Source organism: Schistocerca cancellata, chromosome 3 (assembly GCF_023864275.1).
Source record: "Schistocerca cancellata isolate TAMUIC-IGC-003103 chromosome 3, iqSchCanc2.1, whole genome shotgun sequence".
Taxonomy (NCBI): Eukaryota; Metazoa; Arthropoda; class Insecta; order Orthoptera; family Acrididae; genus Schistocerca; species Schistocerca cancellata.
Window position 1 is genome coordinate 911,807,491 of NC_064628.1, and position 18,870 is coordinate 911,826,360.

The 18,870-nt window shown below is 42.3% G+C and overlaps 1 protein-coding gene across 1 annotated transcript in view; it reads left to right on the plus strand.

Moving 5' to 3' along the window:
• Positions 1–18,870, plus strand: part of LOC126176645 (coiled-coil and C2 domain-containing protein 2A) — a 385,042-nt gene that overhangs the window by 26,420 nt on the left and 339,752 nt on the right. Inside the window, exon 3 of the mRNA XM_049923802.1 lies at positions 5,992–6,189. Within this exon, the coding sequence (XP_049779759.1) occupies positions 5,992–6,189 (198 nt within the window). The remainder of the gene's footprint in view (positions 1–5,991; positions 6,190–18,870) is intronic.

Consider the following 18,870-nt stretch of genomic DNA (forward strand, 5'->3'; position numbering starts at 1 on the left):
GGAAATCAATGTTCTAGCTGCTGTTGCAGTTCATCCGCACGTTAGCTCCAGCGCAGTCGTACTAGGAAGTGGCATGAGCCAGGCAAGTGTCCTACACATTATGCAGCGACATAGGTTCCATCCACGATAATGAGAATCGTGTAAACATCTGTACATGGGTATTAAGAGAAGATACTCCAGATGTATCATGGTAAACCGCCGAAATACGCACTATTGGTCTGTTGACAATCCCCACTCGCTTCCTCAGGCGGAACGTCAGCGTCCACGGAGTGTAAAGGTGTCGTTCGGGATAGTGAGCCATCATTCCATAGGCCCCTTTTTTCATAGATGGAACGCTGAACGCGCTCGAGTATCGCAGCTTCCTAACAAACCATCTTCTACGGATGGTAGAAGACGTTCCTGTGAAGACTAGCAGGAACCTGTGGTACCAACATGATGGTTGTCCAGCCCATAGGACGCGAAGTTGTACGACCTGTCTTCAACGAATTGTTTCCAGATCGTTGGGTTGGAGCCGCGCGGGATTAGCCGACCGGTCTAGGGCTGGACTGTGCGCCTGGTCCCGGCGGAGGTTCGAGTCCTCCCTCGGGCATGGATGTGTGTATTTGTCCTTAGGATAATTTAGGTTAAGTAGTGTGTAAGCTTAGGGACTGATGACCTTAGCAGTTAAGTCCCATAAGATTTCACACACATTTGAACATTTTTGTCGGGTTGGACGCGGACGACCTGTAACTTGGCCAGCCTGTTCCCCGAATTTGACACCTGTCGACCTTTTTCTATGGGGAACGCTGAAAGACGCTGTTTACAAGAACATACCAGCTACACGCGATGATTATCAATGATGTATTACTGCAGCCTGCTCGCACATCTCCGTTGAAACGCTAACATGTGCGCATCATTCGTTCCATACCAGACTGGAAGCGTGCATTGACACTGTTGGTGGTCATTTTGACCACACCTTTGATAGACAGTTGCCTCGTAACTGGACACAATCCACATAACTAAGGTGTGCACTTCTGTTGTTCGTTAGTGTCTGCTACCACAGGTATAGTACAAGTGTTGGTGTGGGAACTTTTAAAACTAAGATACCTCGTAAACGACCCGCACTAGAATCGTGAAACAAATACCACTGACATTGTAATTTACCCTATTTTTAGTTTGTTTAGTGTCAATAGACCTTCTATTCAAAAAGTGTATGTTTGCACAAAAATACGCTTTCTGAGGATTATTACAATCTATTGACTGGCTAAAAATATGAATCGTGACTACCAATCCACTCCGTGAAAACCTCACATCAGTAGCAGTTTCCATTTCCACAATATTTGCGGTGCGAGTTTTAGATGATTCACCCAATATACCTTTCAATATCGGGTCACCACCAGCTGCCATTCAATCTCGGGATGGGCAGTGGTCATAATGTCGTCAGTGTCTTTACGTCATGTCATGGAGGTTTTTCAGTACTACTATAACGTCCTTGCGGATTCCGCTTCTGTCCCATATTAGGTTCCTGAGGCTTTGTCATAGTATGTAAATACAATGTAGGTGGCGCGGTTTCACTCTCTTCTTTCGTCAATTCGCTATTTTGTGGCGAAAACATTACCAACTACTCTTGCGAAATCTACATTTCAGTTGCTGGCCGCAGTGGCCGAGCGGTTCTAGGCGCTTCAGTCTGGAACCGCGCGACCGCTACGGTCGCAGGTTCGAATCCTGCCTCGGGCATGGATGTATGTGATGTTCTTAGGTTAGTTACGTTTAAGTAGTTCTAAGTTCTAGGGGACTGATGACCTCAGGTGTTAAGTCCCATAGTGCTCAAAGCCATTTGAAGTATTTGCATTTCTGTTATTTTTCACCTAATTAAAAAAAAATTTTTTTTGGCCTGGTGTCGTCGACAAGGGATGTTATAAAATGTAATTGCGTCTGTTAGTAATTACGTAACAGACTCGTAATGCTTTCCCATATAAATAGAACTTACCTCTAATTGCTTTTTGAAATGAATGGATAGCATGGTGTATCAGCACCAAGTAAGAACAATTTGGTACAATGTCTTGTCTTCGAGAATACACGCGAGGAAATTGAGTCACTTTCGGGTCCTTGTGTTTCGACTCAGAGGTGAAAAGGTGACGAAAACGCGGACAACGGCGATATAGATGCTCAGAGTATCCTAGACCGTAGAAAGATCGCAACAAGGCGACATAAGTAATCACGAATATAAACGGGAAGGCTGGTGCCACTGTCAGGGACGGTGCACTATGCACCTCTCTGTGACTATTATCTGATTTTTGTTAGGATGTGTTCAGTAGGTAGACTGTTAATGCTATTTTAAGAAAAGTAAAAGTAAAAGTAATACCGAGAATGACAAGGAAGGAGACGAATCACCGCATGCCAGAACGGCCGCACTCAAACTTAATGAAATCGTAACTGTACGTCATACAGAAATGACTCCTTTTCTGCACCATGGTGGTAACCTTTAAACACTGCTGGCCCCTTCCAGCGCTCGAAAAAGTTGCTAAGACTCCTAATATTTGATTAAGGTTGAAAGCTGCTGTCGTGCTTCTTTCCTACAAGTGCGAAATTGCAGTACAAACCAATCATTCTTAAATATTGCAGAAAATCACTCATATCGTTCTAAAACTGAGATATTTCGTGGCTAAGCCTAGGCGTGTAGATCCGTAAATAGACAAAATCTATTACAAAACGTCACAAATAATGAGCGATTATTAGATTGTGAGGGGTGCGACTATCGATGGTGGTATGACGTAATCAGTCGTACCACGGGCGCCCTTGCGATAGTTTGTAGGGGGGGGGGGGGCTATTTTTAATACACTGATAAAAAAATTAATGTAGAATTATGAAATTTCGGGAATGCATTTGTCTAGGTAACATATTTAAGTGATTGACATTGCAAGATCGAGGGTTAATGTAAGTGCAAGATAAGCTATTGGAAGTCCGAAATGCTGGTACATTAATGACTGATGTAACTGTCATAATGTTGAATGCAATCATGCAAACGTGCATTCATTGTGTTGTTGGGGCTTATGGGCGCTCAACATCGAGGTCATCAGCGCCATTGTGTTGTTCAGGTGCCAAATGTCAGTTTGTGGGATGGAGTATCATCCCTGTTGCAATTGGTCTGTCAATGTAGGGACGGTTAATACTGTTTGCGGATGACGCTGGAGTTGTCGTCCAGTGATGTGACATATGTCCTCGATTGGGGCCAGATCTGGTCATCGCGCAGGCTAAGGCAACATGTCGACACTGTGTAGAACCTGTTGGGTTACATCAGCGGTATGTGGGCGAGAGTTATCGTGTTGGAAAACATCTCCTTGAACGCTGTTCATGGGTGGCGGCAGCACAACAGGTCGAATCACGAGACTGACGTACAAATCTACAGCCAAGGCGCGTGGGATAATCACGAGATTGCTCTAGCTGTCACACGAAATCGCATCCCAGACTCTAGATCTAGATCTGTGGTTCCCAACATGTGGGTAAGATATAATTATTTGTAAATGATCATAACTATTATCACTTTTCATAAGACTGTAATATCGAGTACACAAGTTTCAAACACTAACTTTAACACGTGACACAATGTGGTGATGTTGTAGCGTGTGAAACGAATGTATGAATTAACATCTTTCTCATATAGTCCACACACACACACACACACACACACACACACACACACTTTGTACCACGCATCGTTGAGAGTAAAACTGAGACATATACAGGGCTATTACAAATGATTGAAGCGATTTCATAAATTCACTGTAGCTCCATTCATTGACATATGGTCACGACACACTACAGATACGTAGAAAAACTCATGTTCGACTGAAGCCGCACTTCAGGTTTCTGCCGCCAGAGCGCTCGAGAGCGCAGTGAGACGAAATGGCGACAGGAGCCGAGAAAGCGTATTTCGTGCTTGAAATGCACTCACATCAGTCAGTCATAACAGTGCAACGACACTTTGGACGAAGTTCAACAAAGATCCACCAACTGCTAACTCCATTCGGAGATGGTATGCGCAGTTTAAAGCTTCTGGATGCCTCTGTAAGGGGAAATCAACGGGCGGCCTGCAGTAAGCGAAGAAACGGTAAAAACGCGTGCGGGCAAGTTTCACGCGTAGCCCGCGGAAGTCGACGAATAAAGCAAGTAGGGAGCTAAATGTACCACAGCCGACGGTTTGGAAAATATTACGGAAAAGGCTAAAGCAGAAGCCTTACCGTTTACAATTGCTACAAGCCCTGACACCCGATGACAAAGTCAAATGCATTGAATTTTCGGCGCGGTTGCAACAGCTCATGAAAGAGGATGCGTTCAGTGCGAAACTTGTTTTCAGTGATGAAGCAACATTTTTTCTTAATGGTGAAGTGAACAGACACAATGTGCGAATCTGGGCGGTAGAGAATCCTCACGCATTCGTGCAGCAAATTCGCAATTCACCAAGAGTTAACGTGTTTTGTGCAATCTCACGGTTTAAAGTTTACTGCCCCTTTTTCTTCTGCGAAAAAAAACGTTACAGGACACGTGTGTCTGGAGATGCTGGAAAATTGGCTCATGCCACAACTGGAGACCGACAGCGCCGACTTCATCTTTCAACAGGATGGTGCTCCACCGCACTTCCATCATGATGTTCGGCATTTCTTAAACAGGAGATTGGAAAACCGATGGATCGGTCGTGGTGGAGATCACGATCAACAATTCATGTCATGGCCTCCACGCTCTCCTGACTTAACCCCATGCGATTTCTTTCTGTGGGGTTATGTGAAAGATTCAGTGTTTAAACCTCCTCTACCAAGAAACGTGCCAGAACTGCGAGCTCGCATCAACGATGCTTTCGAACTCATTGATGGGCACATGATGCGCCGAGTGTGGGAGGAACTTGATTATCGGCTTGATGTCTGCCGAATCACTAAAGGGGCATATATCGAACATTTGTGAACGCCTAAAAAAACTTTTTGAGTTTTTGTATGTGTGTGCAAAGCATTGTGAAAATATCTCAAATAATAAAGTTATTGTAGAGCTGTGAAATCGCTTCAATCATTTGTAATAACCCTGTACATCATATACGCTTAAGTAACTCATCAAAATGCCATCTTAGAGTGTAGATACGGTAGTTCCCGCAGTGGTTCAGAAATTGCTTCATTACTCATTTTGCAACAGATAAACGAAATAATTGACAGCACAACACAACAGTAGCTATGGTACGGCTGTTAAATTGCTGTGAGGCATACACACCATTATTATTATTATTATTATTATTATTACTGGTGGCAGTGCACAGACATACAGAATTGCCAGCCTGAAGTCTTCCGCTGTCCCTTTAGAAGCAAGGAGTCCAGCAGCCAAGTGATTTAGAAATAGTGCTTTATGCGAGGCAAGGGCGATCGTTTTTCAGGTTTCGCGTGGAAGCGTTTTATGCAGTCGGGTCGCACCAGAAATATATAAACGGTTTGTAGATGTTGATAAAACATGGGTAGGGCAGCGTCTCCCAGGGATTTTTTTTTCTTTTTGGTCACTGGAACAAGCCGGCACCAGAGATTTAACACAGTACACGTGTATCAAATCGCAATGTCAAGAAAAATTCACCGTGGAGCTGCAACTGTTCGAAGAGTGTGGCTGGTAGCAATAGAAAACATGTTGGCATAGTCGCAAAGACTACCCACTAGCGCCGACATGCATCGAACAAAGTCGGGAGCAAAAAAATGTCACTGCTACAGTGTCTGGTGGTAGCCCCTGCTGTTTATACTATCTGGTGATTTTGTTGTTGTGATCATAAGAAATTGTTCTAAAAATGGAATTTCAGAACAGTTTTTTGTAAAAAGTGATTTATCATTGCAAGTTTTATCACAAGTTTCCAAAACTCGAAACTTGTGATTTTTATGGCTGGAGGGGTGGGAGAGGGGAGGGGGATGGTATACTTGAAGAGATGCGTTCCGGCACCTAAAATTATGGAAATTAGGGATTGGTACCTTTGATTAATAAAATTTACAGATAAAGAAGAAGACAGAGGTGACTTGGTACCTGAAGAAACAGAGGACGATACCAAATTATTGGCTGCCGATTACCTTGGTCTGAAGGAGGATGAGGACTGGGAAGTTGTCTTACAAACTGCTGCTCGACGGCCCCTGAAGACGACAGAGCTTCTCCAAAAAGAGGCAGCTTTGTACTTCTATCCGAGCTCCAAGCCAGGTAACAGTCATTTATCTAGTTTTCTCCTTTGTTTCTAATATTTCATTTGCCTTCTAAACAGAACTTCTTTATCCTCTCGCCATGGATTTATCGTATTTCTGCAGTGTGTTAACTGTAAGTCCCGAATCAGTAGAAGTCGATAGGTTTCAGCGAGCAATCCTGTTTTTGGTTGCATATTACCCCGTTGACAGTACTCCGTGAGATAGCCATTATTGTCAGCTGTGGAACTGTTTTGTGCTTCAATTTATTTCGTGCTCTTCCCTCTCAGTAAGATACCTGTACGTAATGTTTGCACTGGTATCGCTTTTATGCATTGAAGAGAAATGGGAAAAGAAAGAATAACAAGAATAATCTGCCGTTACATTTTTCTCGGTGGCATTGATATTGTTGGTTGTCTGGTTGATTATGATGTCTCAACTGCATAGTATGTTTCTGGGAGGACAACTTTTTTGGTAGCAACCAACTTTGGATTTGGTGGAAAGAAATTTCTCGCTAAAGATATCACAGATGATTCCTTACGATTCAAGCAGTTTTTATGCTCGGTGTTTACAGACGACTATGCCATTGCTAGTGTTTTCGACATATTCACTTAAGTAATTAAAAGTATTTAACCTGCATCATGCTGCCGTATCTCGCCATGAGGCATCCCGGGTCTGCATTCTTGTTGTCCATAGTAACAGATTTGAAGCACAATTTTGACAGCGATTTCTGAAAGTTTTGATAAGATTCTGTACTGTTGTTAATATTTTCAAGAATATTATTTTAATTTTGGAGCTCTTTTCACAGAACATGTTGGACATTAATCAGACAGCTTGTAATCAAACTTAGCAATTCTTTATGGACTTTTTTAATGTGATATTTTCCACCATGTCAATTTTCGCCATCTCAACAGTGTTAACAGGCTCCATCCGAAAAAATTTACGACTATAATACAGGGCTACGCCAGGCAAGACTACATTTACACTTTTGAAAATAATGTAGTCTGACTCCAAGAGAAATTTTGATGAATTAACGAGAAAGAAATGAACATATTCAACCTAATATTTATCTATACCCATGGAAGAGCCACCAACCCAGACCATCAGCGAAAATAAGGAAGATGTGTATGAAGAAGAAATATGTGTATGAAGAAGAAATATGTGTATGAAGAAGAAATTGGCTACACATTTCACATTCTCGAAATTTGAGAAAAAATTAATTATCTTGACAATTAAAAGGCAAGACAAGATCTTAAAATCACTTGCAAGTCATTGTTTCCTGGTATAAGGAGCCAAACGTACATTCCTTTGCAGTATGCCTTTTGGATCCATATTTTCAAATTAAACATCTTTCAAATGACTGGTATCAGAATTGTAACGATAAATAAACTGTCTGAAACATGAAAATGTGTTCAGGGATGGCCAGTCAGACAAATTAGTTCTCTAATTCCAAAGAGACTGTAAATACAACACATAAAGAAAAAAAGGAAAAATAAGAAAAAAAACCTTGAATCATCGAAAAGGGGGGAGGAAACAAATGATACTTCATAGATTGAGAGGGTATGTGATTTTATATCAGGGATTACAGTATCGAGTCAAATTTATAAAGAACAGGGCAATATGAGACCACTTCTCAGGATGAACTGGATGAGTGCACTGATTCAGTTGGGAAGAGTGGCGTAAAGCCATTGTATCATCTCCCAAAGCCAACTGACCCGCATCTGTTGTAACTGGGCCTTGGTCTCATGTATACATAATAATAATAATAATAATAATAACAATAACAATAACAATAACAATAACAATAATTTTATTGTCATTCGGCCATTACAGCAATAGACAACATCATATACATACTAAAATACAATTAATAATTTGAAAGAAACAACAGGTTTGTTGTTAACATTATAGTATTATATTACAGTTGATAAATTCTCTTGTCATAGAATGGGTGGAGGACTAGCCAGTGATGAATTGTTTGTTTGAATAATTGTTCAGGTAATTCATGAACAGATTGAGGAAGATTATTAAATAATTTGTACCCCATGATTTCATAGCTCAGGCACTGGGACTGAGTTCACATCTGACGCCTGAGCTAGTCCTGTATATATTATATTGGGGACATAACAGGGGGCTGTACTGGCCACAGGAATGAGTGTATGCATAAGTTTTTCTGGTGGAGGACAGGGGATAGACTCTAAAATTCTAGTTTTTAGTGTAAATGAGTTTGAAGGAAGAACTAATTTTTCTAGGTGACATATAGAAACTTATTATACTGTAGAGAATTGATGGTTATCCTGTCAATATATGACTGTAACCTCTGTACTCCATATTCCAGAGGGGAGGTGGGGGGGGGGGGTGGAGACGGTCAAATGCCCCCTCAACCTTCCCAGCCTCGCCCCTTGTTGGCGATAAAGTAATGCGAGTATCTCAACAGCATGCAGACAGTCCACAGAGACACAAGCCATTTGTGAGACGAGCATTGTCTTCTTAAAATGGCACTATAATACTGTTGCATGAAACATAACAAAATGGGACATAGGATTTCTGTGACCTGCTGACAGAGTTCCTTCAATCACTGTTAGCTGTGACTTGAAGTTACACCTGATGGCTCTTCACACCATAATGCTAGGAGTAGTGCCACCATATTTGCTGATGTTGGTCAGCTGGAATAATGCAGAACTTTGATTTGTCACCGAACACAGTGTAGTACCAGTCATCAGCAGTCCATGGTTCCTGGCCACAGCACCATTCCAAATACAGCTGTTAGTGTTGTGATGTTAATGGCAGTCTATCCATGTGACGCTACTAGTGTGGCTGCAGCTAGTCTCCAACCAGTTGTGTGGGAGATCACACAATGTTTCAGGGAGTCCATTACTTGATCTTGGATGGCAGGTGTAGATATGAAGTGATTAAAAGGTGCTTAGTGTGCATTACGGCAATCATCTTTTGTGTCGATCAGATGTGATCAATTGGAACCTTGGCGACAAGTATGCCTACCATCACGTTCCTATGCACTCCAACATCGGCCCACTGTCACAATCAAATGCCCCACAAATTTGGATATTGCATGATTTGACCAGTTGACAAAATGGAGATCCACAATGAGTCCCCTTTCAAACTCTGTTAGATGTTGATAAATCTTTTTCACATGAGTACGTGGCATTTCCATGATCTTCAAATTGATCATGTAATGTCTGACCTTGTCCAGGGCCCCTTATACGCTGAGGTGACAAAAGTCATGGGTTTGCAACATGCCCATATACAGATGGCGGTAGTATTGCGCACACAAGGTATAAAAAGGCAGCACATTGATGGAGCTGTCATTTGTACTCATTTGTCAGGTGATTCATGCGAAAAGGTTTTTGATGTGATTGTGGCCGCACAGCAAGAATTAACAGACTTTCAACATGGAATTGTAGTTGGAGCTAGATGCGTGGGGCATTACATTTTGCATATCATTAGGGAATTCAATTATGTGAGATACACAGTGTCAAGAATGTGCCGAGAATATCAAATGTCAGGCAGTACCTGTCATCGTGGACAATGCAGTGGCCAGTGGACTTTGCTTAATGACTGAGAGCAGCAGCATGTAGGTAGAGTTGTCAATGCCAGCAGACAAGTATCAGTGCAACGGATAATCACAGAAATCAATGTGAGATGCATGACAAACTTATCTGTTATGGCAGTGTTGTGGAATTTGGCATTAATGTGCTACAGCAGCTGATGACCGATGTGAGTGCGTCTGCTAACAGCATGACATCGCCTGCAATGCCTCTCCTGAGCTTGTTGACCATATTGGTTGGACGCAAGACAACTGGAAAACCGTGGTCTGATCAGATGACTCCCTATTTCAGTTGGTAAGACCTGATGTTAGGGTTTGAGTATGATGAAGACCCCATGAAGCCATGGACCCAAGTTGTCAACAAGGCACTGTGCAAGCTGGTGGTGGCTCCGTAACGGTATGGGCTGTGTTTACATGGAGTGGACTGGGTCCTCTGGTCCAAATGAACTGATCATTCACTGGAAATGGTTGTGTTTGGATACTTGGAGACCATTTGCAGGCATTCCTGGACTTAACATCCCAAAACAATGACGGAATTTTTGTTGATGATAATACTCCATGTCACTGGGCTGCAGAACATTGTGGATCATTTGAGTGAATGATTTTGCTACCCAGATTGCCCACCATGAATCCCATTGAACACTTATGGGACATAATCAAGATGTCAGGTCATGCACAAAATTCTTCATTGACAACACTTTCACAATTATGGATGGCTATAGAGGCAGCATGGCTCAATATTTATGCAGGGGACTTCCAACGACTTGTTGAGTCCACGCCACACTGAGTTCCTGCACTAAGCCAGCCAAAAAGAGGTCCACTACTGTATTAGGAGGTATCCCATGACTTTTGTCACCTTGGTGTATACAATACTAGGCCTGGTAACAACACTAAATGAGAAAAGATCTAATGCACTCTGGTAGCCATTGTGCCCGTGACATAGAATTGTACCTTTAATCATTTGCAAACATACCGATAGTGCGTACATAGTTACATTGACAACCAACCATCTTCCAGGTGCTTTACTTTTTTTGCCAGGCAGTGGATATTTATGCATAATATAGCACAATCAATCAGAGAAACAAGTATTAACTAAACTAGTTCACTTCTGTGCAGCAAGACTAGTCAGCTACCTGTTTGACTTTCTCATTCCCTCCCGAAACAAATTACAAACAGGTAAGGGAGAAAAATTGTTTCACACTGTATGTTTACCACTTCTTTTTTTGATAGCAGAAAACTGTTGTCTTCCCCATTACTGCTAAAGGTTTAATCCATGTCAATTCAGGCAGGCTAGGAAAAAAACTTACCTTCACAGCATTGGATGTTATTGAATTTGGCTTATGCTAAAATGAAGGACTAAGTAAAGACCATGTATTTCTTTGTTTTCTCCAAAAAAAATTTCTGCTTTGAGATCCAGCCCTCCAAAGATGAAACTGTGCATACCATTTTGAAGATGCAAATTTTAGAAAACATTTTAAAGTGCTACGTCTCTGGAACAGTTCTAGATATTTTGTTGGTTTTTTTTATTTGAAAGATAATTGTTTTATGATTACAAAGAAATCTTCCCTTTGGACTTATCTGTTTAAGTTCTTTTACTATAGCATTCTGAACTTTCTTTGTAATTTATGGATTCTTTTTTTTTTTCAGAAATCCCAACCCATAAAATTTTGAATTTTTTTCTGTTGATTAGTACCACATGGTTCTAAATTCCCTGAAAAGGAAAGCTTCCACTTTTAGATTGAACAGGTTTTATATACAACTGAAATTTTTGCCATACATAAAACCTGTTTTATTACTACATAATCACTTAATAGGCCCATAAAAATCAAAACCTAGGCTTATTTAACATAATTTTAGTTTTGAAAGATGAGTAAGAGACTCATTTTTCAAGCATTTTAAATGGTTCCAAAATGTATGTGAAAGGTGCAAAGACTTAAACCTTTCAATTTATACAACTTCTGTGCACTCTGTTTTGCACTGAAATTAGCCAGTCAGTGATCTAAAAATGTGTTCCACTGCTTCAGTATCTTCCTTTGATATAGAATGATGTCTTCCTGTTGAACCACTATGAACTGAGGCACTTACAATCTTCAAAACATTGTGAAGAGGAAGTGAACATTGATGGTGTTGTTGCCGTTCTTCAGCTGGAAACCTATATCCAACAGCTGGTCCACGTGGTAGCATAAAGTTCACTGCAGTTTTGTTTAACTCGTAAGTGGTGTCTATAATCTCTGCAATCCACCAGTCACAGTCATACACGCACATAACAAAAATCCCCCTTCTCAGGTTGTGAATCTGAATATTGTCCTGCTGTTTCTGAGGTGTTGGCTGAACAAACGGAATTTCTTCTTTCTTGCTCTTTAAAGCCTGTGCAGTATGAGTTTGCCCATCACTTTGAGTCCAAAAATGTGTCTTCTGAATTCCTTTCACACGAGCAGTTTGTTTGGACCATTCTTCTTTCTTTCTCCTCACGGAATTCTTCGATTTCCTCTTTGGACAAAAGAATCATGGCTGTGGATGTGTAAGATTTCATGACTCTCATAAAATCCTCAGCATTCTGAATTACAGCTGTATTTGGCCTGGAAAGATTATGTTTTGTAGCATGGTGGTTCAGCAGGCCTCCTACACCATCACAGGGCCCCTTCCCGTGACCAGTAGCATTGTACACCCAGTCAGTTGGCACAAGCGATGTACTCAATTCAAACAGCTGGTAATGATTTTTAAAATGACTAAGAGCATCATCAGAAATAATGATGATCTTCTCTGCCCATGTTTGCCCATGAATTTTGCACAATTGCTAGCAAAGCATGTGCTGAGTCATGTCCTGCATCATCACTTATAACTGCAACACTTGTGGTCTTGTTTTGAAAATATGTCACTCCTGTAAACATTGAAAACTAGTCATTACTCGAATGATACCCTTTTATTTCTTGTGGGAGACTTACAGACCAGTTCTCAGCAAAATCACAGTGAAGCACTAAACATAATTCTTCACCCTGTAAACTCCCTTTCACTTCTGCAATGTGTTGTTTTCATCTACATCTACATCTACATCCATACTCCGCAAGCCACCTGACGGTGTGTGGCGGAGGGTACCCTGAGTACCTCTATCGATTCTCCCTTCTATTCCAGTTTCGTATTGTTCGTGGAAAGGAGGATTGTCGGTATGCTTCTGTGTGGGCTCTAATCTCTCTGGTTTTATCCTCATGATCTCTTCGCGAGATATACGTACATCTACATCTACATCTACATCCATATCCATACTCCGCAAGCCACCTGACGGTGTGTGGCGGAGGGTACCTTCAGTACCTCTATCGGTTCTCCCTTCTATTCCAGTCTCGTATTGTTCGTGGAAAGAAGGATTGTCGGTATGCCTCTGTGTGGGCTCTAATCTCTCTGATTTTATCCTCATGGACTCTTCGCGAGATATACGTAGGAGGGAGCAATATACTGCTTGACTCTTCGGTGAAGGTATGTTCTCGAAACTTTGACAAAAGCCCGTACCGAGCTACTGAGCGTCTCTCCTGCAGAGTCTTCCACTGGAGTTTATCTATCATCTCCGTAACGCTTTCGCGATTACTAAATGATCCTGTAACGAAGCGCGCTGCTCTCCGTTGGATCTTCTCTATGTCTTGTATCAACCCTATCTGGTACGGATCCCACACTGCTGAGCAGTATTCAAGCAGTGGGCGAACAAGCGTACTGTAACCTACTTCCTTTGTTTTCGGATTGCATTTCCTTAGGATTCTTCCAATGAATCTCAGTCTGGCATCTGCTTTACCGACAATCAACATTATATGATCATTCCATTTTAAATCAATCCTAATGCGTACTCCCAGATAATTTATGGTATTAACTGCTTCCAGTTGCTGACCTGCTATTTTGTAGCTAAACGATAAAGGATCTATCTTTCTGTGTATTCGCAGCACATTACACTTGTCTACATTGAGATTCAGTTGCCATTCCCTGCACCATGCGTCAATTCGCTGCAGATCCTCCTGCATTTCAGTACAGTTTTCCATTGTTACAACCTCTCGATACACCACAGCATCATCTGCAAAAAGCCTCAGTGAACTTCTGATGTCATCCACCAGGTCATTTATGTATATTGTGAATAGCAACGGTCCTATGACACTCCCCTGCGGCACACCTGAAATTACTCTTACTTTGGAAGACTTCTCTCCATTGAGAATAACATGCTGCGTCCTGTTATCTAGGAACTCCTCAATCCAATCACACAATTGGTCTGATAGTCCATATGCTCTTACTTTGTTCATTAAACGACTGTGGGGAACTGTATCGAACGCCTTGCGGAAGTCAAGAAACACGGCATCTACCTGTGAACCCGTGTCTATGGCCCTCTGAGTCTCGTGGATGAATAGCGCGAGCTGGGTTTCACATGACCGTCTTTTTCAAAACCCATGCTGATTCCTACAGAGTAGATTTCTAGTCTCCAGAAAAGTCATTATACTCGAACACAATATGTGTTCCAAAATTCTACAACTGATCGACGTTAGAGATATAGGTCTATAGTTCTGCACATCTGTTCGACGTCCCTTCTTGAAAACGGGGATGACCTGTGCCCTTTCCAATCCTTTGGAACGCTACGCTCTTCTAGAGACCTACGGTACACCGCTGCAAGAAGGGGGGCAAGTTCCTTCGCGTACTCCGTGTAAAATTGAACTGGTATCCCATCAGGTCCAGAGGCCTTTCCTCTTTTGAGCGATTTTAATTGTTTCTCTATCCCTCTGTCGTCTATTTCGATATCTACCATTTTGTCATCTGTGCGACAATCTAGAGAAGGAACTACAGTGCAATCTTCCTCTGTGAAACAACTTTGGAAAAAGACATTTAGTATTTCGGCCTTTAGTCTGTCATCCTCTGTCTCAGTACCATTTTGGTCACAGAGTGTCTGGACATTTTGTTTTGATCCACCTACCGCTTTGACATAAGACCAAAATTTCTTAGGATTTTCTGCCAAGTCAGTACATAGAACTTTACTTTCGAATTCATTGAACGCCTCTCGCATAGCTCTCTTCACACTCCATTTCGCTTCGCGTAATTTTTGTTTGTCTGCAAGGCTTTGGCTATGTTTATGTTTGCTGTGAAGTTCCCTTTGCTTCCGCAGCAGTTTTCTAACTCGGTTGTTGTACCACAGTGGCTCTTTTCCATCTCTTACGATCTTGCTTGGCACATACTCATCTAACGCATATTGTACGATGGTTTTGAACTTTGTCCACTGATCCTCAACACTATCAGTACTTGAGACAGAACTTTTGTGTTGAGCCAACAGGTACTCTGAAATCTGCTTTTTGTCACTTTTTCTAAACAGAAAAATCTTCCTAACCTTTTTAATATTCCTATTTACGGCTGAAATCATCGATGCCGTAACCGCTTTATGATCGCTGATTCCCTGTTCTGCGTTAACTTTTTCAAATAGTTCGGGTCTGTTTGTCACCAGAAGGTCTAATATGTTATCGCCACGAGTCGGTTCTCTGTTTAACTGCTCAAGGTAGTTTTCAGATAAAGCACTTAAAAAAATTTCACTGGATTCTTTGTCCCTGCCACCCGTTATGAACGTCTGAGTCTCCCAGTCTATATCCGGCAAATTAAAATCTCCACCCAGAACTATAACATGGTGGGGAAATCTACTCGAAATATTTTCCAAATTATCCTTCAGGTGCTCAGCCACAACAGCTGCTGAGCCAGGGGGCCTATAGAGACATCCAATTACCATGTCTGAGCCTGCTTTAACCGCGACCTTCACCCAAATCATTTCACATTTCGGATCTCCGTCAATTTCCTTCGATACTATTGCACTTCTTATCGCTATAAACACGCCTCCCCCTTCACTGTTCAGCCTGTCTCTGCGGTATACATTCCAATCTGAGTTTAGGATTTCGTTACTGTTTACGTCTGGTTTCAGCCAACTTTCTGTCCCTAGTACTATATGGGTGTTGTGATCGTTTATTAATGAGAGCAGTTCTGGGACCTTTCTATAGACGCTCCTGCAGTTTACTATTAGCACATTAATATTGTTATTCCCTGTTGCATTTTGCCTACTCCTATCTTGCCGCGTCTCAGGAGGCGTCTTGTCGGGCCTAGGGAGGGGATTCTCTAACCTAAAAAACCCCCATGTGCACTCCACACGTACTCCACTACCCTTGTAGCCGCTTCCGGCGTGTAGTGCACACCTGACCTATTCAGGGGGACCTTACATTTCTCCACCCGATAGCGGAGGTCGAGAAATTTGCACCCCAGATCTCCGCAGAATCGTCTGAGCCTCTGGTTTAAGCCTTCCACTCGGCTCCAAACCAGAGGACCGCGATCGGTTCTGGGAACGATACTACAAATAGTTAGCTCTGATTCCACCCCGTGAGCGAGGCTTTCCGCCTTCACCAATTCTGCCAACCGCCTGTACGAACTGAGGATGACCTCTGAACCCAGACGGCAGGAGTCATTGGTGCCGACATGAGCAACAATTTGCAGTCGGGTGCACCCAGTGCTCTCTATCGCCACCGATAGGGCCTCCTCCACATCTCGGATGAGACCCCCCGGCAAGCAGACAGAGTGAACACTGGCCTTCTTCCCCGACCTTCTCGCTATTTCCCTAAGGGGCTCCATCACCCGCCTAACGTTGGAGCTCCCAATAACTAATAAACCCCTCCCCCCGTGTGCCTGCTTGGACCTTGCTGAAGGAGAAGCCACATGTCCCCTCACAGGCAGAGCAGGCGATGCCACACGGCCAGCCTCCACATTGACCTTCCGCCTCGTACGCTGCGAACGCCGCTGAACCCGCCACTCCCCTTGGGGAGAGGGTGGCCCAACCGCACCCGGTACCCGCGAAGATGTCTCGACAGCAGGGACAGTGGGTGAAGCATGTAACACCTGGGGTGTACCTTGCGACGCACCAGACTCCCCACTGCCGCTACACTCCGAGGCAGCAGCCTGAAGACGGCTGACCGCGGCCATCAACACGCTCAGCTGTTCGCGAACAGTGGCCAGCTCCTCCTGCGTCCGTACACAGCAGTCACACATCCTATCCATCCTAAGGAAACAATTTACTGAAGAGAGTTAATCAACCTTTAACTAGACTGCTAATTCACTAAAGGCGGCTGCTTATTCACTAAACTGTGGTTGCTAGCCACTTCTTGTAGAAAACAATGAAAATAGCACTACCTGTCTCTGGACTGTATTGAAAACAAACACTAGCACTACTGGCACTATGGTTGACTACAGGGACTCTCTCTGACTGTATTCAAAACAAACACGAAATCTATGGAACACTATTAAGAGCACTCGAAAATTAAAGCTTCCTAAAAGCAAATAAACACGGAAGAAGAAGTGACAAGTAAGAAAAATACAGTTAATACTTAAATTAAGGTAGCTCGCTGCACAGCAGACATGAAGCAGACGGCAGTTACGACGACACTGACACTGACTATGGCTGACTAAAGGGACTCTCTCTGACTGTATTCAAAACAAACACGAAATCTATGGAACACTATTAAGAGCACTCGAAAATTAAAGCTTCCTAAAAGCAAATACACACGGAAGAAGAAGTGACAAGTAAGAAAAATACAGTTAATACTTAAATTAAGGTAGCTCGCTGCACAGCAGACGTGAAGCAGACGGCAGTTACGACGACACTGACACTGACTATGGCTGACTAAAGGGACTCTCTCTGACTGTATTCAAAACAAACACGAAATCTATGGAACACTATTAAGAGCACTCGAAAATTAAAGCTTCCTAAAAGCAAATACACACGGAAGAAGAAGTGACAAGTAAGAAAAATACAGTTAATACTTAAATTATGGTAGCTCGCTGCACAGCAGACGTGAAGCAGACGGCAGTTACGACGACACTGACACTGACTATGGCTGACTAAAGGGACTCTCTCTGACTGTATTCAAAACAAACACGAAATCTATGGAACACTATTAAGAGCACTCGAAAATTAAAGCTTCCTAAAAGCAAATACACACGGAAGAAGAAGTGACAAGTAAGAAAAATACAGTTAATACTTAAATTAAGGTAGCTCGCTGCACAGCAGACGTGAAGCAGACGGCAGTTACGACGACACTTGTTGTTGCAGTTTCTTCAGATGCTGGTGTGTTACTGCTTTCACTGACCATTTACCAAATTCATCAATGAAACTGTCAAAGGCAACAATTTCCTTAATTAGTTTATTTTCCTCCCATGTCACATATGTAATTTCTGCAGTTATCTGCTACATCTTCCAGGCCAAGTGTCTGTAAAGACAGTCCTCCCTTTCCAGGACAGTCACCACATTCTTGAAACAAACAAGTCTCTCGCTTTACGTCACAGACTACTAATGCCTTCGTACGCCCAACCAAAGTGTCATATGTCATGTGCTCCAGTAATTTCTTTCAGGTTACCACACAAAGTTCAAAATTCGCGCAGTACACACATAAACAGACATCTCTAGAAGAGTGTGGAACAACCCACTTAGGTCGTAGTGCATAAAATTTTGATCTTCCAGTATGTGAAGTTGTATAGTTGCTCTTATCAATTGCAAAAAGTGTCTTTTTTGTTGGAACTCTGGTGAGAACAGTCCCATTTATCTTTCCAATAAAATGACTGCACTATTTGAACTTGAGCTGCTTCAACAGGATGACCATAATAGGGATCTGGTCTTCCAAAGACTCCTTTTACAGACCTCAAATTTCTTGATTTGTCTACCATGTACTTTGATAGTGATCAAATGTGATTCAAAGTCATTTTCTTTGAAAATGTCTCTGGAATAATAGTTAAAACTTGCACCTTTTCAGTGTAGGATGCACAATATTCAACAGCTGAATTGATATTTGTGAAAAATTCCTGGCAAGAGGTGCAAGAGTGCTTTGGTTCATTTTCTTGTGAAGATGGAATTTCTACTTTGAAGACTGCGGTCAGTTTTTCTGTAGTGTATTTATCCATAGCTTTAGTAATTTCTCTGCACTTTCTTGATGCATAGAGCTTATGAATCAACTTCACTGACCACAGTTACTTAACAGGACTAATACCTACCGCTGTAGTTGACTGATTCAGGGTATTTAATTCTTCCTCTATTGATGCAAAATCTGCATCATCTGCACCATGGGAGGCTTCACCTTGTCCAGATACTATCATTTT